This window comes from Balearica regulorum, chromosome 18 (assembly GCF_011004875.1).
Source record: "Balearica regulorum gibbericeps isolate bBalReg1 chromosome 18, bBalReg1.pri, whole genome shotgun sequence".
Lineage (NCBI taxonomy): Eukaryota > Metazoa > Chordata > Aves > Gruiformes > Gruidae > Balearica > Balearica regulorum.
The window spans coordinates 7,655,185-7,675,403 of NC_046201.1; the positions used below are offsets into that span (position 1 = coordinate 7,655,185).

The 20,219-nt window shown below is 49.9% G+C and overlaps 2 protein-coding genes across 2 annotated transcripts; one reads left to right on the forward strand and one right to left on the reverse strand.

Moving 5' to 3' along the window:
* Positions 1-114: 114 nt before the first annotated feature.
* On the reverse strand, positions 115-3,119 carry ATP5PD (ATP synthase peripheral stalk subunit d). Its single transcript, XM_075771104.1, has 6 exons — positions 3,004-3,119; positions 2,520-2,650; positions 1,738-1,834; positions 858-929; positions 455-517; positions 115-318 (listed from the first exon to the last, which is right to left on the reverse strand). Exons 2-6 carry the CDS (start codon positions 2,639-2,641, stop codon positions 187-189), a joined length of 486 nt encoding a protein of 161 aa, XP_075627219.1. The 5' UTR covers positions 2,642-2,650; positions 3,004-3,119; the 3' UTR covers positions 115-186.
* Positions 3,120-3,140: 21 nt separating this feature from the next.
* KCTD2 (potassium channel tetramerization domain containing 2) lies at positions 3,141-13,570 on the forward strand. The gene is made up of 6 exons (XM_075771103.1): positions 3,141-3,518; positions 4,843-4,951; positions 5,539-5,630; positions 6,351-6,446; positions 9,357-9,482; positions 10,069-13,570. Exons 1-6 carry the CDS (start codon positions 3,228-3,230, stop codon positions 10,096-10,098), a joined length of 744 nt encoding a protein of 247 aa, XP_075627218.1. The 5' UTR covers positions 3,141-3,227; the 3' UTR covers positions 10,099-13,570.
* The last annotated feature ends 6,649 nt before the right edge of the window (positions 13,571-20,219 follow it).

Genomic DNA, 20,219 nt, shown 5'->3' on the forward strand with positions numbered 1-20,219 from the left:
AGTTCACAGCTGGAAAAAACCAAAATCCACGAAAACGAGGCTGTTTGCAAGTTACTGTATTGTTCCACGTGTCTCAAAACCTTGCAACCTCGTGTCTAAGATCTAAGCCACAGCCAGGAGGGAAACCATTTTATTTAAAAGATCATTGAGTCTGACAGTCGATAGACAAACTGTTTCCAGACAAGTTTACAGATCAGCAATTGGCTTGTGAGGCCAGTAGGGATATTTCTCCTTGTCCAGTTTGGTTTCAGGGAAGGCTTCATGTAAGTCTTCAAGTGTCATCTGTTCAAAGGGGATCATGCTTCTGAGCTTCTGAAGCTTGAAGTGGGAACAGAGACAAACACGTTACAAGTCACTTATGAGCAAGAAAGAGCAAAGCACACACTCGAGTAACAACAAGGTGTGTGCCCGGCTGGGTTAAAGAGAATATTCACTAAGCAAAGTCCAGACTTACGTGTTGCTCGTACTGGGCAATACGAGCTTTGGAAGCCTGCACATATTCAGCAGTGGTCTTTGCCTGCAGGAAAGCAGAGGACGTGAGGAACACGGTTATGATAAAGACAGTGACCTAGAGAGAAACCTGCAGCCCCAGGCTTTAACTTGCCATTAAAACTTATCATCATTACACGAGGTAAGCGGACAGAATCTTAATCAAATCCCAAACAGCCAAACCCCTCCACATTCAGAGATCCTCTTGCTTAGCCAACAGCCAGAGACGCGTACGAAGACCAGAGCCATGCTCGAGCTCAGGCTGCCCATGCAGATGCACATACAGCACATCCCTTCCCTCTCGCCCCTTCCCATCCTCAGAGAAGTCAGAGGCAACCCAGGCATTCAGGAACAGTTTAAACACTTACAGCTTCCTGCTCTTGGGCATCAATTTTGGCAGTTTGTGTATCCACCGGCTCAGGAACCTTTAGTGCACTGAACTATAAATCAAAAGAGAAAAATTTTTATACATTTTGATTGAAATAATTCTTCACACCAAGGTCATTTTCCCCTGCAGCAGGGGAGCATTCCCTCTTTTCTTCCTAGGATACGCTCACAGCCGTCTAAATTAATGAGCTTTCTAAAACTGGTCACTGCAGCTCGACTGTGTCCTTCACAAGCAGCACCGCTCACCTGTGAGCTTAAAGTAATCTGTACTGCATACCACCACCAGGACACACAATACTACACACACCCATCACAGCATTGTAGGAGCAAAGCACAGCGCTGTAAGGAAGCAAGGAAGTCTAATGCCAAAGACTTATCATATCACAGACTTAGTTCCCCCAAGACAAAGTTCCCAGATCCACGTGAGGTCAGTAAGTGCAAAAGCCTCGCTCGTGCGTTCCAACTCCTGCTTCTAGAGAGGATGGCAACCCCTGCAGGCATCCACTAGTTTTACACATTTCACAGTGTGCAGAGCCACACTGGCCACTTTCTTCCATTCAGTGAGTTACAGAAATGCTTTGAACGTTTGCTTCAGGGGAGGCACTACCCGAATCCACTCCTGCAGCCAGGAGGTTTTTTCACCAACTTTCTTGCCATGCAGTGCCACAGGTTTCCTCCTGAAAGATGGCTAAACCACAACAGCAACCTCCTCAAGGTTAGTGACACCACAGGATGTAAAGCTGGGACATCCACCAGCCAAAACCCACCTCCTCTGCCAATTCTGGTGCTTTTCCCTCAACACTAAAGATTTTCCCCATTTAAACTTCCGAAGAGCAATACCCAGCTGACAAGAAGACTGACCTTCTTCTGAAACTCATCCACCATGCCAGCTTTAGCAACAGTAGCCTTGTAGTGAGCCCAGTCGATGGTCGGGGGTTTCTCTGGCAGGGCGGCCAACCTAAAGAGATGGAGGACAGCAGTCACAGCCAGCACTACAAGTAACCTTGTGCTATCGGTTGCTCTTTGCCACAGCTACTTTCCAGAGTGTCAACAGAGTCTGCTATGTTTAGTTTAAATATTTTCAAGTCTCTGATTAACAAGCAGCAATGAGTCATTTCTTCAAATCCCTCTGCCCTTGAGACAGACTTCTCTATACAGACAAGAAGAGCTCAGCCTGCAGCCCTGCTCCACTTCAAACTACTACACAGCACCTCTGGTGCAGCCCTGTAAGAAAGGATCAGGCAGTTTTCACAATCCTGAGCTAGAGGCAATCAGCAATATTAATTGTAATACCTAACAGCATTTATATCAAGGAGTGGATGTTGAAGGATTTGAAAAGACTCAAGAATTTGTACAGCATTTAACAGAATAACAAAACTTGCAAAACATTTTGAACGTGCAAAAGCAGACTGCATTGACAGAACTGCTTTTTAACATTGCAGCTATTGTTTCGTCCCAGGGAGGACTAAATAAAGATGATTCACCAAAAAAAAACCACCAGCTCTCTTGAAGGTGACCTGCTTTAACGCCTCTCAGGACACTTCTGCAAGACCACAGTTACCGACACCAGCTCAAGCCGGAACCGCAAAGGCTGAATGGTTCAGCTCGGGGGTTGAACAGGCGGGAACCGGGCAGACACTCACCGGGCTGACAGTGCGTCACTGCGGGTCTTCAGGGCGTTGAACATGGCCCGCTGGTTCGGGGGCACCCTCTCGGCGAAGGCCGCCCAGTCGATGGCCCTGATGGCAGCTCTGCGGCCCGCCATGCTTCCAGCCTGCGCCCAGGAGAGAGCACAGCGGGTGGGCTACGCTGGGGAGGGGGTGGCGAGCAGGGCCCAGCAACCGCGGGGCTGGGCAGGACGGCTCCGGCCCGGGAACGCCGGCACCGAGGGGCGCGGGCTGGGACGGGGACACGGGGCACCACCGCCCCTCAGCCCGGCCCGGCCCCGCCGCGGCCTCACGCCGCCTCCACCGCCCCTCGCAACGCCCAGGCCCGCCCCGGCCTGGTCTCTCCCCCAGCCCCGGGAATCCCGGATCCCCCTCCCCAGTTCTCCGGCCGCTCGCCGCCCCCAGGGCCCCTTCCCGCCCCCCCGGCCCCTTCCCGGCCCCTTCCCGGCCCCGCTCTCACCTTCACTGACCGCCACCGCCGTCCCCAGGCGCAGACGCCAGCAGTGCCGGAAGTCCCGCCCCCGCCACCCAATCAGGGCGAGGCTCTACCGGAAAGCGTCCCTCCCCTCCTTCCCGGTAACCGCCGCTGTTGACCCGGAAGTGGATCGCGCACCGGAAGCGGCGGCGGAGCGGGGCGGAGCGGCGGGCGGTGATGGCGGCGCGGAGGCGCTGAGCGGTACCGCCATGGCCGAGCTGGCGGCGGCTGCGGAGGGGCCGCCGCGGGGCCGCACGCCCAGTCCGGGCCCTGGGGGGGCGCCGGGGCCTCCCAGCCCCCGTGCGGCCGGAGCGGCGGCGGGCTCCGCCGGGGCGCTGTCGCCACCCGGCGCGGCCCGGCCGCCCGCCGCCTCCAAGTGGGTGCGCCTGAACGTGGGCGGCACGTACTTCGTGAGCACCCGGCAGACGCTGTGCCGGGAGCCCAAGTCCTTCCTGTGCCGCCTCTGCTGCCAGGACGGGCCCGAGCTCGGCTCCGACAAGGTGAGGCCGCGGCGGGGCCGGCCCCCACCCCACCCCGGGACCGCGACCGTCCCTCCCTGAGCCGCCTTAGCCCCCGCGGCAGCCGGTGTCACCGGGGGGCAGCGCCCCGACCTGCTGCACGGGCAGGGTGACAGCCCCCGCTGCCGGTGTCCCCGGGGCCAGCACCCCCAACGCTGCTCTACAGCCCCGGCAGCCCCTGACCTGCGGCGTGGGTGGACCGATCTCCACGGCAGCCCCAGCTGCCACGGTCCCCGGGGCTACACATTGCTCTGACAGACTCCAAGTCCTCGTCCCTTGTGTCCCGTTACACGGCCACAGATTTGGTCGCGTCCCCAAGAACGGGGGGGAGCCCGCCACTCTGTAACACCCTGGTGCTGCAGGCACCGCTGCCCTCATAAAAGATCACAGTGCACGTTCCTTACGCAGGTGGATAGTTTTGAAGCCGTTGCAGTCTATCGTAAGGATTCTGTAAACAGTTACTGTTGTAATTTTAGGTTTTCTGTAGGATCTGCTGCACAAGGTTTTGTAAATATTTTGTGGGTAGGTCAGACTGAGAATTAGTCGGGTGTCTTGTCATTTTGTCAGAGTTTAATCAAAAGATAAATCCTGGTTGTGATCAAAATAGAAGTCACCAGCATCAGTGACTTAAGGAGATGACATTTCAGAACGGTTTGTCACAGTTTTTACTTGCTTTAGAGCAGACTGATTGGCAGGACAAATGTTGCTTTAAAGTGATTTAAGGGAGTGATATGACAGACTTCTGGACAGGCTTTGTCAGCATTTCCTGTCTGGCTCAAGAGATGCTTTTTGTTGTGAATTGTTGGTTATTTGATGACAATAGTTATTGTAGCGCTAGAGACACAGCTGGTGCACTGCAATGTGCATTTTCAGTAGTAGAAAGAAGAAAAAGAGAGCTACTAAAACTATCATGTGCTGTTAGCTAGAACTGGAGATTCGGTTTTCCTCTAGAGTCTCCTAGTAAAACTAGTCTGGAAAACAAATCTAGACAGAAGACAACTGCCAGCTTTTGGGTTTTATTATTACAGTGAAGTCCTGCTTTTCTCTCCGGGTATGTACACTCTGTTCGTAGAAGTGCTTCATTTGAACCTGCTAGCGTTATTGAGCTGCAACATTTGCAGCTGAGTTCAGATACTGGGGAAAAAAAAAAAGTTGGTTTAAATGTGGAGTTGTTAGTACACCTTTCACAGGCAAATGAATCCAGGTTCTCAAAGAGAAACTGTTCAGTTTATTGTTTTCAACTGAAATTATTTTTTTCCTGGTACCAATTACCCATCCTTGTTTCATTCCTGTACACACTCAATAGGATGAGACAGGGGCGTATCTTATCGATAGAGACCCCACGTATTTTGGTCCAATACTGAACTACCTCCGACACGGGAAGCTCATCATAAACAAGGAGCTTGCAGAAGAAGGTAAGAGAAGAATACGGGGTGAGAACAGCAAGCGCTGTTTGACAGCAGCAACCGGGTGCCATCATCAGAAACTTCCCTGAGCGCACGGGGTTCCTGACGTGGTGGTGTGTAAGGGTGTGAGCAAGCCGTAGTAGTGCTGTTAGTACCATTAGTTTCTCAGAAGGCTGCTCATCAACAAGGATTAAATCATTAGGTTCTGTATCTTCCTGGAAGCAGAGGCCTGCAGCTTACAACACAACCCAGCGCTGTTCTGCTTAGCTCAAGGCTTATGTCAGCAGAGCAAAAGGTCTGTTAGAACAACTTCTCTCCCTCCCCAGGCAGCAGTTCTCCACAAGCAGGCAGCTTTGGTGACTATGCCCTAATGGGGCTGTGCAAACAAAATAGGGATTGTACCACGAGGTTTCTGATGATCCCGGGAAAAAGGGAACAATCTTTCTTAAAGATCAGTCTATTCAGTATTTGGGGATTTTCTGACATCTGGGTTAGATTTGGAGTCAGGAGCAGGTGTTGCATCCTTGTAGCAGAATCATCTTCATTCTAGCCTGTACAAAGTAACAGTTTCTCTCTGATTCTGGTTCCTTTCCTAGGGGTACTGGAAGAAGCCGAGTTTTACAATATTGCATCTCTTGTGCGGCTGGTGAAGGAACGGATACGGGACAACGAGAACAGAACCTCTCAAGTAATGCACAGGAACATTTGCATTATGAAGTTGGTCATTTTCTGTAGCGTAGCAGGAGGCGGCATGTGGCTGTTGCAGACACTTCTAGCGGCAGTTCTTTGGTTTGGTAGTCATCTTTAACAGGGGGAAATGAGGGATGTAGGTAGATGCAGGGCACAGCTAGGAAAGAGTATCCAGTATGGTTTTATAAGCACAGACCACCGAGTAGTCTTGTTAGCACTGCAGGGAAAGACAATGAACAGTTAAACTAGAGGGGCCAGGAGCAAAGAGGTAGTTACAAAGCAAAACGTGCTGCTTTGGTATGTAAAGAATAGTTCAAACTCTTCCTTCTCTAAACCATTTTCTTCCCTTTGTATCTCTGTCTGTGGCAATTTTTCCCATTGCTGCTCAGCTGATACTAACACACCCGGTAGATTCAGTTTTAGAAGACAAATTCAAAAAGCGGTAAATGGCTTTGAAAGCCAAAGAAGTTTTTTTGCTTTCACTGGCCCTTAGATGACTAGAAGGCTTTTAAGAGAAGTGTGCCAACCATATCTACCGGTTTTATAATTGGTTGGGTGGTCAGAAGGATGAAACCTCAGAACATCTGTGGGGCTCAGACTTCCTTGGATAACAAGACGATAGAGCAGGAGACCCCCACGAGAGGCTAATTAATTTCCTAGCTTGATACTAGTATAATAATTACTAAAGTCACACTTATTTTTATTCTTCACGCTTTAGGGACCTGTGAAGCACGTGTACAGAGTCCTGCAGTGCCAAGAGGAAGAGCTCACACAGATGGTGTCCACTATGTCCGATGGGTGGAAATTTGAACAGGTACCGTTACCAAAGAACGGCAGAATCCCTTTGAAAGCTGCATATGCAATAAGCAGAGTTTGCTCTTGAATTACACTTCACACTGCTCAGCTCTTCTGAAGAAGCAGTCTGAACCGAGCAACAGCCCACTTGTGTAGAATAACCGACAGGGAAAGGCAGAATTCAGTCAAACTGCCAAAAGAGATTTCATTTTCTCTCAGGACTTCTTGTATCCTTGTCAGATCCGAGAGCAATTCTTCCCTTCTGCATTTCATCGCATATACCAGGCCCCAGTACAACAGTTTTATCCAGGAAAATTAATAGAGCTATGAAGGAACACAGCACGACTTTTCTGGAAGCTGAAAGCCATGACTCCTGCATTTGCTAAAGAGGCACTGAGTGACATGAGAAATACACTTCCTGCAGATTCTTTTGTAACGCAGCCAGTTTCAGGGCTAGGTGTCACTGAAGTCACATATTGCATTGGTTCCAAATTTGGTTTCTGGAATCAGCTACAGGCCTCTTAGGAGGACAGAGAACTGGAAACCAGCTGGCCTGCATGTTAACACCATATTAAGAAACTGCAGAATAGACTCTGTGCATTACAGCTCTGCTGTCTTGCCAATTAGTCCAGCTTCAGTACAAGTGGATGTTGTGGGAAACATGCTGACACAAAGCGAGGCATAGGATTGGCAACAGCACTTTGCATCACTTGTTCATATATACCTGTTCTGTAATGGCTGAAAACTCCTACTGCGTAGTGGAGAGGCAGCAAAAAAACCCTCTTGCCCCTGTAAGCCAGTAGTGAAATCTTGTGACCAAGAGCCACTAGCTGCTTTATGGAAATGCAACAACCAGGTTTTGCTGTCTGAAAATGTACTTAACAGATGTTGCCTGTCACACATATGCATATACACCCCCAAAACCAAAAGGCTATAGGCAGTGCCTACACAGGCATCTGCATGCTTACCTCTTTCCTAGTCTTGCTTTTCAAATCTGTAACGATAGGGTCAAGATACTGGTTCCAAGCAAATGCTAGCGCGTTCCCTTTCTGTTCCCTCCCTCTGCCAACCACAATCTTTGCACAAACAACAGAGATCCCTGCCAGCCTCCTCCTTCCCGTACACTGCAAGCACCAGGAAAATTTCCTGCAGATCCCACTCCAGCACACTCCCACCATCAGGAACTGTTCTTGCCCTCCCCTGGGACTTGCATTCAGCTCAAACACCCCCAAGGGCAGCAAGCCTAAACAGGACAGACAGACACGATGCTTTGATGGAGGCTAGACCTTGTACAGCCTCTCTCCAGCTGTGAGATGGTCCAGGCTGGGTTCCAGAGCAGTGGTGCAGCACAGGATGCGTCCCGTGCTGAAACGGGCCCTTTGGGAGGCACATTGTAGCTGCAGCCTATTGCCAAGGTCTTTTCCCAGATGTGCAACCCAGCATGGCTGCTACCCTCCCCCAAATCACACCACTTGGCATGCTGAGACACGTTAGGAAATACGGCAACAGACCTACATATTGAGGGCAAAGAGAGCCTGTTGCTAAATCTTAGCCCGGGTGCCAGGGATTGAACAGAGCAGACATTCCCTTTGTGGGCTCCTTGGATCCAGTCATTTTGTAACATCCAAAAGAGTGTTCAGAAACTTGCAGGAAATCCAGAAGTGGTAAAAGCTGTTGCAGCCTTATTGTCTGGCAGGCTTGGGTTCTCGGAGGAGCATGTGGCCTGTCAGGTCCTCTGCCTTGTACCATTCAATCCTCCTTAAATTAACGATGAAATAGAAATCTGGTATTTTAAACAAATTCATTCTCCTGTCCACCTACAGTTCAGCAGTCTGGAAAATTTCTATCTTCATCAAAAGATACTTTGTTGAGTAAATAGTGGTGTGTGGTATTGAAATATCCAAGAGCCTAAACAGTCAAGGCAGGGAGCAGGGAAGCAAAAGGAAAAAAAAAAACAAACCTTTTTTATCCTGTGTCTTACCTTTTGCCCTCAGCACAAATATCAAAACTTATTTAAAGCTGTACTGAAGGTCTGTCGGTACAACAGTCCAAGTCTTCCTGCAGCTGCACTGTAACCATATTGTCATCTGTCTGGGAAGGCTGTTGGCTGCATCTGTCTCATATTCAAATATGGAGCTGTCTTTTCTAAAAGCCATTAGGACATGGAAGTTAGGGTGCACGCTGCATATTAAAGTTTCCTAGATATACACAGTTGAGAAGATTCATATTGCTTTCTACAGATTACTTAGATTTATTGTCTGGAAAGCAGAACTGAGTTGTAAATGACAAATTAGCTCTGTACTCCAGGATGTCCTTTTAATGTAATAGTGATAAATGAGACAGATGGGATTTCTTGGCTCGAGTCCAGACCCCTCATCACAACAGTAATAGAATATAATCCCATTTATACAGATATCAAACTCTGTCTTGACAGCATCTACATAAAGAATGGTGCCAGTTTGCCACATGTCCTCTAGTTAATCTAACATCTGCCTGTGGTAAAGAATTGCCTTTCCGGTTTTTACACATCAAAGTGAAAAGGCAAGTTGAGAGCAGAGTTCAGTGTAGTCTGGACCGGGAAGTCTGCATTGCCTGTCCCATATCTGAATTAGCTGGATATTATATACTGCAAAATCTGGCATGGTTTTTCTTTTTCTGCCCTCGGTAATTGGAAAACGTTCTGTTGTGTTCAGCGTTACCGTTTCAGGCTGGAATTTCTTCCCGGGGCTCAGGTGCCAGTAGAGGGCTCTGGAGCTCGGCTGTGTGGCTGCCTCACACACGGCAAAGCCTGTGACCCAGCAGGCTGCAGGGATGCACTTCGGGTGCAGAACAGGCATCACCAGGCAGTCATACCTCACTGAGCAATTGTAGGAGTAAAGCAAAAGTCAGGACTGACTGATAGTTACCTTGGCTGTCTCTTGTTGCATAGTTAATCAGCATTGGATCTTCCTATAACTATGGAAACGAAGACCAGGCAGAATTCCTCTGTGTTGTGTCCAGGGAGCTCAACAATTCTACCAATGGCATTGTCAAGGAGCCCAGCGAGAAGGCAAAGGTAAGGCATCTGCTCAGATCTATTGACTTGAGTTCCCCTATGCAAAGAAAAAACCCTTCTTACACTAGCGGATCCATAATTTGTGGTAGCAGTTCTGTGTACCAGCTTTCCTACTTCCTCCTGTATGTGTGATCTTCCTCTCTTGAAAGATTTCCTGTTTTACTGCAGGACAAGAGCTAAGGCTCTTTGTACGTTTCAAATTAAGACAAAAAAATTGGAGGAAAGAGACTTGAAAAAGGAGGACAGCATAGCAAGGACTGTTGAGATTGATCATTGAGATTGATTGATATTGCAGGGAGAAACAAGCTTTTTTTTTTTTGCTCTTTCAATCCACTCTTTTTTTTTTTTTCCCCCCCAGGATAGCCACAAACAACAACATTCTTACCTCCTGGCAGGCAGCTGAGCAGAATTTCTAGAAAAGGAGCTCAGTCAGCTTTAGCCAGCCCATCATTTGTTATGGTAGCATAAAAGCCAGCAAGCTACTCTTATGTTAGGCCACTTTCCTGTCTCTGCAAAAAGACTCTGAACATGAACTTTTGCAGCTAAACTTGTCCAAGGTATTTATAGAAGCTCTCTTCTTTTTCAGATTCTTCAAGAGCGAGGATCCCGGATGTAATTCAAGTGTCTGCTCCGCCGTTAAAGCTCCCAGATGTCAGAAGGGCAGTCTAGCTGGGCAGAGCGTCTCTCCGCAGTGCAACCTTGCCCTTGTACAGTAACCAAGCTAATGCAAAGCAAAGCCGAGCCTGTCCTGCCAATGGTGAATAATTCTGGTCATAACCAAAGGCTTCCCTCTTACCCTGGAAACCAAGGAAGGAAAAGACTCTTCCAGTTGGATAGTCCTTTCCATAAGTATTTGTTTTATTTTCTTGGCCAGCGCTGTATTGAATTTTTCAGACAACAGCTGGGCTGGATTCCCAGTCGGAGCCTTTGTGAAGGTTGCTCAGGTTCACCGGCCCGTGTCATCAGTCCCATTTTCCACAGGCTGGCGTGGGTGGGAAGATCAGTATTTGAGCTGTGCCATTTCTTGCACCCAGGTGTGCCACTCAGAAAAGCAGAGGGACCTTGCTGTGCTCCCCCTCCTGACCAGCCAGCCCCCCCAGATCAGAACAGGGCTTTAAAAGGAGGGACAAAACAACCACTCGTAAAAAAACCCCACGCAACCTTTTTTCATTCTTGCTTTGTATTTGTTCCTTGTTCAGTTCCCAAGAGCTGAGTTCAGATACTAAGGGGAGCAGAGTTGTACGTACACCTAATGTGGGTCTCACTGTTAACGCTATTACATACGGGCTCCTGGCATTTTCCAAAGCTCATTACTTTGCATGCATAAACAAAGAGACCTGTGTGCACCCAGAATAGCGATAGAGTGATAGTGTCCTTTACACTTACCTACTGAGGAAGCGTGGTGACATCTTCCCCTCCAGTACCCTGCCATGGCCATATCTTAGCCTGGTGCAAAGTCACAAGGTTAGGGACTCGTTGCTGCCAAGTTCAGCTTTGCCTTGTTTGTCTCCAGCAGCGCGGGCTCTGTCTCCTTCCCTCCCACTAAGGGAGGACTTCAGGCAGAATTTCTTTTGTACTGTAGCAAGCAAGTAGGTTTGTTTTAACCCATGAGATCCCTTGCGGAGGAGATTCCCTATTTATCTGCAGTGATTTATCTGCAGCCCCCTCATGTCCCCACCTTTAAGAGATCACGTCAAATTACAGAGGGCATCACAGAATTGGGGTGGGGGGGGTTTGGTGAAAAGTTGCCAAACTGTTGTAATGTTTCTCGTCCAAAGTGATGTGTTGACTTCTGTGACTTTTTTTTTTTTTTGAATGCCTTGGATGGATGTGCAAAATGTTCGTTTGTGCCTCTCTCGAATTCTAATCTTAGCCAAACTGCAGTCACTGGTTCCCCTCTGTGCCATCCCTAACCAAGGGCGTGTCCCTCCTAGTTTGGTAAATGGAATTTCTTAGGAATTTGCTGCATGTTTTTCCCCTTTCATCCTGGCTTTGTTCTTTGTAGCCCAGGTGTCCAGGCACTTGGGTCTTTTTGAGTCAAGTCCCAAACTGACATTAAACGCAAAGCTTCAGAGATGCTAGAATTCAGACATTGACAAGCTCAGAGCAGATGTTTCTCTAAGGTATCAGAAAATTCCTCAACTGGACTGAGGAGGTGGGCTTCTTTCTGGAGGAATTCAGCTACCTGTGGTCTCCTTAAAGTTTTGAGATAGAATTAGGCAGGTTTCTCATCTTATCACTTGTTGCTGACAGGGCCTTGCAGTAGCAGAATGTTACCAACGGTCCATCAACCAGTTCAGCAAACAAACCGCGCAGCAAAGACTGAGCGACACCGCTGCACTCCCTGCCTCTCTCCAGTTCTCCTGTACGTACTCTTGCCTGTCCTCTCCCACCCTGCTTTGCCAACGTACCTCCTCTGGTGGAGGCTTTGCCTCATTCTCAAGAAAGACTGGTTAATTATTTGTGCTAGTTTAATCCTGGTAACAACAGACTGTGCCAAATGTCTTTGAATTCACATTGTGTCAGTTGTGGGCTGTTGAAACGCAGCTGGCTTGCCATCACGCTGAAGAACCCAGCTCTTCTTCTTCCCTGTTTATAACGCGGTGAGATGGAATTGGTGTGATTAGACCGTCTGCCTTGGCTGGGCCTAAATAACACTGTGATGTGTATAGATATCTCTCCTCTGTCAGTATCTTGTAGCCTCAGTCATCATCCATCTGTGCTCGCAGCTAAGAAATCGAGAAGCGCATGTATACAAGTTAGCAGCCTCGAAAGCCCTTTAACACTCTCACTTGTCTTCTTTCCCTTCCTCAGAGGAGGGAGTTTCTGGGAACTGGTCAAGAAATATCAAACTAAAGGCAACAGGAACTGGTGGAGCTGCTTTGTCACGTTGATGCCAGCCAAGCACCTTGCTGTTGGAACCACAGAGCTCATAGCAACGCTAGTTGCAAAGGGAGACTTTCTGTCCAGTACAGCTCAAGTAGATAAAAACGATACCTCGTTGCTTTTTTTGTATCACCAAAAATGCCGTATGTGGTGAAGCCCACCGGAGGATTGCCTGATGCAAGAGTGATGTCATCACTCTCCCCTCTGAACCACAGAGAGCCTAAAACCCACCGTTACTGGTTGAGTAGAACAGCTATTGAACTCACATGCACAAGGAAGACTATCCAAGTTGCATCTTGGTTTTCCCTCCGTGCTGCTCTCTGCAGCAACGACATGCCAGGGGACTGAAGACTCTTCGGGTTTGATTGCAGGGTCTTTACGTTCAACAGAACAGGTTTATGGTAGAAAACCAATCATTGGTACTGGACACTTGAGTTCTTGGGCAATATTTAGGACCAGGCATGCAGTCCATCCAGAGCAGGTACATTCCCAGAGGAGGATTTCTCCTTTCCTGACTGTGCTATTGTCACCTTCACCCTGAGACCAAGGCTGGTCTCAGCATTATGCACCAGTTGCATCCCTTCTGTGCTCAAGACAGGGCTTTTCCTTCCATTGCCTTTCACTCAGTCACAACTATATCAAAACTAGCACTGAATTAACAACAAAATTTGTCCCATTCACTCTAAAAAAGGTAGCATGTTGTGGTGAGTAGAGTAGGTGAGCAAGGGTAGATCCACTGGATAGCCGAGGGTGCTCGTGCCTCTTGGGTAAGTTCACTTTAAATCATTAGTCCTGGGAACAGAGAGTATGACACTTTGGGTTCTTTTTTTTAAACTTTCCCAGTGGCCTAAATTGTTCCATTATGGCAAGACTGGAAATAACCTCTTAAAGTGTCTTTGTTTCTGCACATTTTTAAAAATCGATTTTTCTCAGGGGTGACTGAGTGGGCTGAGGCAAAGGGGGCATGGTTGGCTGCAGGGCGATGGGACGGAGCAGCTCCCCAGTCCTGCAGCTGGGCCGTGGGCTCCTCCCCTTGGGTTTTGCCTGCAAACCTGGAGGTTTTGTACAGTTTGTCATGTGTCAGTGCCCTTTGCTACTGTTTCTCTTTGTTTATTAAATGTGTTTGAATAACAGTTGAGATGCTGTGATTTATTTTTTTTTTCAATAAAGATTCTGAATTGGGTTTGAAAAGTTTGAACAAAGTCTGCAGCCTGCTGCTTTCTCAGCATCCATTTGGTACCTTACCACACAAATACTGCATTCTGAGGAAAGAAATGTGAGAACTAGGTACCTCCTTCTGACTCCAATTCATTTATAACAATGATTTGCCAAGAGAAGTATATAATTAGATTTTGGAGTCGTCCTTGGTTACTTACAGAGAAAAAGGCAAACTGAAGCATGTTTCTGATTTTCTGTTACACAAAAGAATCTAAACTTCTACATTTGTCTTTACTGTTTCCACTGACAACCACACAAGTAGAATGTTAACACAAGCATTAAACGTGAGTAGCTAAGAAAGGAGGAGGATTTTTTTGGTCAGCTTTCATTTGCTAAACCCCTACTTTGGACCAGCACACATGGCAGAAAGGTCTAACCCTTCCAGACAGCTTTGCCCCTTCCTCTGTCACAAACATCTGCCGAACATCTGCAGAAGCTGGCTAACAGCTCTCCGCTTCCCACGCAAGGCCAAAGGGACAAGGTTCTTGCCATCACCAAGACAAATGGAATGAGCATGAGAAAAATAAGTGGAGTTTCTTAAAGCTAGCTTCCCCTGGTGTTCTGAGCCTGCAAGAGACTGCCCTGGGTGTGTGGCGTTAGCCTAGAACCCCTGGAGGGGGTTTTAAATAATCGCTCTATTACCTCCACCCCAACAGCTGCCAGCCTTCCCTGTGTTTGTCTTCAGCGAGACCGGTGGATTAGCTGAGATTTAGTTTCTCTCCAGTTGGCAAAGCAACTCAGAAGTGCTCAAAACACAGAGGTACCAACAGATGGACAAGCAGCGGAGAGGCAAAGAGGCAAACCAGATGTTCCAGCTTTGGGGATGCTGAAAGTTGGATAACATTGACAATTCTGGTCCAACGTGGGGAAAAGGAGGAGGAGCAAAGATGCAAGTGAGGAATGGGAAAACTTGGATTAATTTAGTCATACTTTTGACTACAAGTGGCTGCCGACCGCTACAGCTGCTCTGAAGGCTGCCCTGCAGGCACGCTGCCTGCCTGCACCTCATCCCCACCGCGACAGCAGCCGCAAAGCAACGGAGCAGGGAGGGGCTTGGCACATCCCCAAACAGGGTTTAACACCAACGTGGCGAAAGAGGATGAGACTCTTCCCCCCACAGGGCAGGCAGAAACCATGGCTGAGCCGTCACCACGTAGCAGGGGCTGACGTAAGATGGTGCGTTTAAAATCTCCTTGACCCATCCCCGTATCTCCACACCAGACCTGACCGCAGGTCTGGACTGCCAGCGAACTTGCCCAAAGCAAAGCCGTGCTCCAGTGCCGGCAGCATCTCGGGCAGAGATGGGAACTGCAGGGCTGGCACTGCTGACGCCATGTGCATATTTGTTCACAAGGTAGGACTTGTCAGCTGAAATTGAAATTACAGCCGGCATTTCAGGCCTGCGGCCATAACCTCCCTGCTCTCCCATTTTAGTGCTGTCCTATAAAGCCACACAAGCTGGAAAAGCCTTTGTGCAGGACCTCGAACCAGCTCCAGGTCTGCCAGGCAGGTGGTTCCTCTCACACAACATTACACCACCGTGCAGAAGACACAAGTGTCGCTCAGCGATTTCTGCAGAAAAGCTGGAACAGCCGAGCCCTCGTACCATCCCTCGCTTCCCCACCCACGGCTGAGCAATCCACTTAACTCCCTTGAAAAAAATCCTTTTTTTTTACTTCTTGCTGCAGAAAACACAGACAATGTCCTGAGCAGTGAGAGGTTGTGCTGGACAGGCAGCAGCACTGCGTGTTACCTTACCCAGAGTAAAAACCAAACCCTGTACACCGTCTCTTAATAAGCAGGTCTTGCTGTTGCCAGGGGCCAGCCCAAAGCTCAGCTCTCCCTGTTGCCAAAACCCAGGCTGCTCTAGATCCATTGGAGGAGGAGAAGGGAAGGAGGAGGGCGGTTTGCAGCAGAACTGGCCTCAGCAGAGGGTTAAGGCCCTGCCTCGTGGTTGTGTTTGTCAGAGCATCCCAGGTTGCCTCCAAACCCCGCCGTCCCAAGAAGATGCAGGATGCCCGGTGGAGTGAGGGGCTCCGTCCCTGGGGCTGTGCCACCACCAAGGCAGGAGGTGGATGGCACCATGAAAACACACAAGGAACTTAGTACCTGTCCGTGGCAGGATTTGGTCCTTCCTATGCGCCAGAGGCAACTGGGGAAAATAAATCCTCCAGGTGGCTTTGCCAGGTGTTTGGTAGAAAATAGCATTACAAAACATCACTGAGATTTTCCAATAGCCACAAAGTCAATAAGTAGCACACGCATCTGAGCTGCAGCAAAGGGACTTGAAAACCCCTTTATCAGCCTTTTCTGCATTGGAAAGGGTGTAAAAAGAGCAATCCCACATCCCTCCTCAGGGAGGAAAGGCTCAGGCTCCCACCAGGGCTGAGCCCACCCTGGCCACCACGCAGTGGCCAGGGGCCACCTGGCTCCCCGGGGCTGGGGCTCATCTTGCTGCAACACCGCAAAACTCCCATTAGTCACACCCCAGCCGGCAGCTCCGCTTCTCCTGCCAGTTTTCCCTGGAGCACAATTCATTTGTTTTTCTGGCCTGCCCGCTCATGTCTGTGGACAAAGAGGAAACTCAAATTGACACTGAAGATAGGAAAGGGGTTTAGCAGTGTCGAGGCACCTACCAGCATCCAACTGCTTGGCCTGGGGCTCCAGCAAAAAGCAATGGAAACCGCTGCTGCGTTTCCCCTCTCTGCACACACCTGGGAGAGCAAAACCCAGCTGTGCGGAGCTCTGGCCACAGCCATGAGTGCATCTTGCACAACACGTACGCTCTTCTGCTCTGCCTCAGGCTCTCATGTAAAGACGAAGGTCAGTTCATCACTTATCCACCCACCTTCTCCCGGAACAAGGTAATCAAGCCAGATCTATTTGCAGACAGAAAGCCTGCAGATATTTCCAGTCCCGGTTACTGACTTGTTTGGGAAACAAGGACCTCAGCCATGTCCTTCCACCTAGATCTGGTTTTGAGACAGTCACTGAAAGTTTAACCCAGCTTTCATATGGTCAAACAACCCCCAGGTACTCTCTCCCTTCCAGGGCTGGAGAAACATGTTGGTTTCTCCAAACCACAGTAAAGAAGGAGCTACAGTCCCCTAGCAGTTGCCTTCAGACAGTGGTGTAACAGATGAGCAAAGGCAACACTTGGCCTTCCAGCAATATTTCCTATTTCCTCCATCCCTCCTGGGGGCTCGTCAGACTTCAGCAGATGGGAATCGGATGCAAGTCCATCGTCAGTCTGAAGTGCGAGGAGCCCTCAAGTTTCACAGGTCTCAAACATCCCCAGTGAGCAGAGAGCTCAGCTGGTCTCTACACCAAGAAAACCCTTGGGAAAGGTGAGCACCTTCCACCTGTGATTTAGCCCAGGGCAGTCTGGGCAGCAGGTCCTTCAGCATGGCCAGGAAAACATGCACCAGTGATCCTGATGAATTTAAATGACAGTGGCTGAAAATGAGGAAAACTCTTTAGGCGACCAAGCAAGGAGCCAGGCCCTTAACCCAGGCACTAAGTTCAAGATGTCTCAGAAAAGCAGGCAGGTTAGTCACTAAAGGGCTAGGAAACACCCACTGAACAGTCATCCTCACCCTAATATTTCAGTGGGTTTTCGTCTAAATTTTCAATGCAGAGAAACACGTAAAAAGTAAGAAGGGAATTGTCGTATTTGCCAAACCAAAGGGGTTTTGCCCATGAAACAAAGGCTCAAGGCCACATTTTGCTGTTTCCACCACCACCCCACCCCACCCCTGACAACATGACCTTAACGCACACAGCAACCCGCTCTTCCCAGCGGGATGAAGAGCTCCTGTGTTTCCTTCTCCAGGAATCACAAGGCTGAACATCGTGATCCTTCTGGGCATGAGCAGGAAGAGCCTAGGTGTTGGCACTAAGTTGTTGGATCTCCTTTCCTGCCCTGTTGTGGCTTCTAGGCATCACTTGCACCTTCCTTGGAGAAGCCATCCTTGGACAAGAGACCTGAGGAGGACCTGGCTGGGATGGCAGAGCATCTGCTGAGAGCAGCAGGGCCAAAGCTGCTTCTCTTGGCTAGCTGGAGCCCAAAAACCTGCTGGCTTCCTAAAAACCATGCTCCACAAGTTCTGGCTGCACAACTTCAATCCCCCACAACCTCTTCTCCACAGATCCCCCACTAAGTCCCTTATTTCTCATTAAGGTGAATGACAATTCAGAGTTTGATAGATAAGACCTGCTAGACAGAAAAACCACTCTCACCACTGCTCGGGGTCCCCAGATATCAATCCATGGGCGAGATTAGCTGCAGCAGGGTTGGATCTCACACACAGCTCCAACACAGCCCATTGCCGCCTCCCTCTGCCACATCCTCACCTGCTGGGTAGAGTTTTCATGCAGCTAAGGATAAGGTAACTCCATTTCTTCAAAAGCCCCGCTTTTCAGGCAACCCCCCCCCCCCCTTTCACAAATGTAGGAAATCGATGGAAGAAAAAGCACCAGCAGCTTCCAGATACCCTCAATAGTCTCAGCCAGGTTCCTAGCAGAGACCTCCATCCACTTGCATGACCCTGTGCCAGCATCGGTCCCCGTCTCTGCCCTGCTCCCAGGGCAGGGCAAACCCCCGGCACAGGATAACGTGCCAGGTCGGGGTGTCACACAGCCTGAGCCACAGCCACCTCCAAAGCCACCTCCAGCGTGGCTTTACGCAAGCACATCTTTCTCAGACTCATCTCCAGCGCCGTCCCCGTTGCCTTGGGGAGACCTGACCTTCTTGGCACCGACCTGCCCGCCTACTGCACGACGCGCGGGGACCAGGGAGGGGGAACGGCGGCAGTCAGGAGGGCGAGGGCCAGCTTGCACACAAACCGTTTGCAATCCCCCACCAGCCGGAGATTTGCCATCAGGGCAAAGAGCAGAGACAAGCCACATCTTGTTGGATTCCTGCGAGCTGATGGGAGCTGTCAGTGCACGCTCCGGTGCCAGCTGCCTCCTCAGCCCTCATTTCCCACCTCCAGGCCAAGCACCATTATCGCCAGTACTGGTCATTAAACCTGGTCCCAAAAGTGGGATTTCTCACCTGGTGTCACACCCACGTTCCTGGTGATTGATAAGCACAAGGCAGCCAGGCAGAGCCCAGGTCAACCCAGGAGAGCAGAAAACAGCGGTGAGACTGATCAAAGACTGAGCCAAGTGTGGAGCTGGGCTTAAATCCAGCTGGGGAACAAAGGGGGTGGCGGGGTGTGGGAGGAGGCCCCAGATGAGGCTGGTCAGGCTAATTAAGACTTGTTAGTGCAGGCAGGACCCTGATGCCCTTTGCAGGGGGAGGATGTGGGAGCGATGCTATGGGAACTGCTTGGGAAGCTCATGATAAACCAGCACTTCCCCCACCCTTGGCACAGTCCCATTTTCTCAGCACCAGCAGAGCTGGTCCGTAGGGGTTTTGCCAGGGCTGTTCAGATCCTGTCCCTTCCCCAGTCCCAGGCCAGGCATCTGTTTTCAGGTGCTCGGAGAGCTTGGTTTCTGCAGAGTCTGTCTGGGTTCAAGGGAAACATCAGAGCAGGAGTTTAATTTGGGACTGAACCTGGGGCAGGAATAGCTCCCTGCCCCAAACTGCTCTGCAATCCCACAGCTGAAATGTCATTTATTTTCCCTTGCTTTAAAAAAAAAAAAAAAAAAAAAAAAAGAAAAACCAAAATGCAAAACCAAACACCCCCCCACGCTTCCTCTGCAAGATTCAATCTGTCAGACGATTTGCTAATCTGGATCTCTGGAACAAATTCAACCAGTCTTTCTCAAAAGCGATTTTCAAGCTCTGAGGCATTTGCACTTTGGTTTCCAGGCACACGCTCTGCCCCAAAACTGCTGCTGAGGGTCCTGAGCTCCAGGCTGTCTTACAGAGCCATAACACACTGGTAGGGATGTGCACAGAGCAGGGGACTCGCAGCCGCCTCCGCCGTGCCCCAGGCATCCGCCTGGCCCTAAAGGGCTGCGAGTGACTGCTGACGGTGACATCCCGCAGGCACAAGCCCGTAGCGTTGGGCCAGGCTGCACCGCTTGGGCCGACGCTTTAATCGGAGCGAGATCTGGATCCTCTGCTGTCGACCTACTGGGTGACCTTGGAAAAGTCAGCTGGGATATAATACAACCTACCTGGGAGAGGATAGCAAAGCAAGCCAAGATCTCAGGATGAAAAGGTACTTAAAAAGTCACTTATAAAGGTGTTTACCAAGAGAAGTGCTTGGCTTGCCTACCCCCAACAGACACCGAGTGACCCCAAAAAACAGTTTACCACCCTGCTCAGTTTACAGTAAATATCTCGCTCTGTGCATGCAGCCTACTTTACACATTCATAAACTACGTGCCCAGCACACACCGGGGCTGAGCTGGGGCGGCAGGAGGATGCAGCTGCAAGCTACGCAGCAGGGTACACAGACCTAACGTACCATGAACGAGAAACCTTCTTCTCCATTTCCATCCCTGCTCCCGAGCCGCAGGCATCGTCCGGTCTTTGACCGCCCCTCCAAGCCCCATGGCTGGGGGCAGCAGATCTGCCCCCCAACCAGCCACGCTCCTGGCTTCCCCTCTGGACTCTCCTGCTGGGTGTCCCTCCTGAGCGGCTGCAGGGGAGGAGCGGGCTGCTCCCGCAAGCTCTTA

Bases quoted from the DNA above. Each gene is read 5' to 3' on its own strand.
- ATP5PD (XM_075771104.1), bottom strand. From the start codon at position 2,641: ATGGCGGGCCGCAGAGCTGCCATCAGGGCCATCGACTGGGCGGCCTTC. The intron at 930-1,737 runs GTCAGTCTTCTT...TTTGATTTATAG, and splicing joins TGGATGAGTTTCAGAAGAAG to TTCAGTGCACTAAAGGTTCC. The intron at 518-857 runs GTAAGTGTTTAA...GCTTTCCTGCAG, and splicing joins ATGCCCAAGAGCAGGAAGCT to GCAAAGACCACTGCTGAATA.
- KCTD2 (XM_075771103.1), top strand. From the start codon at position 3,228: ATGGCCGAGCTGGCGGCGGCTGCGGAGGGGCCGCCGCGGGGCCGCACG. The intron at 3,519-4,842 runs GTGAGGCCGCGG...CACACTCAATAG, and splicing joins CCGAGCTCGGCTCCGACAAG to GATGAGACAGGGGCGTATCT. The intron at 5,631-6,350 runs GTAATGCACAGG...TTCACGCTTTAG, and splicing joins ACGAGAACAGAACCTCTCAA to GGACCTGTGAAGCACGTGTA.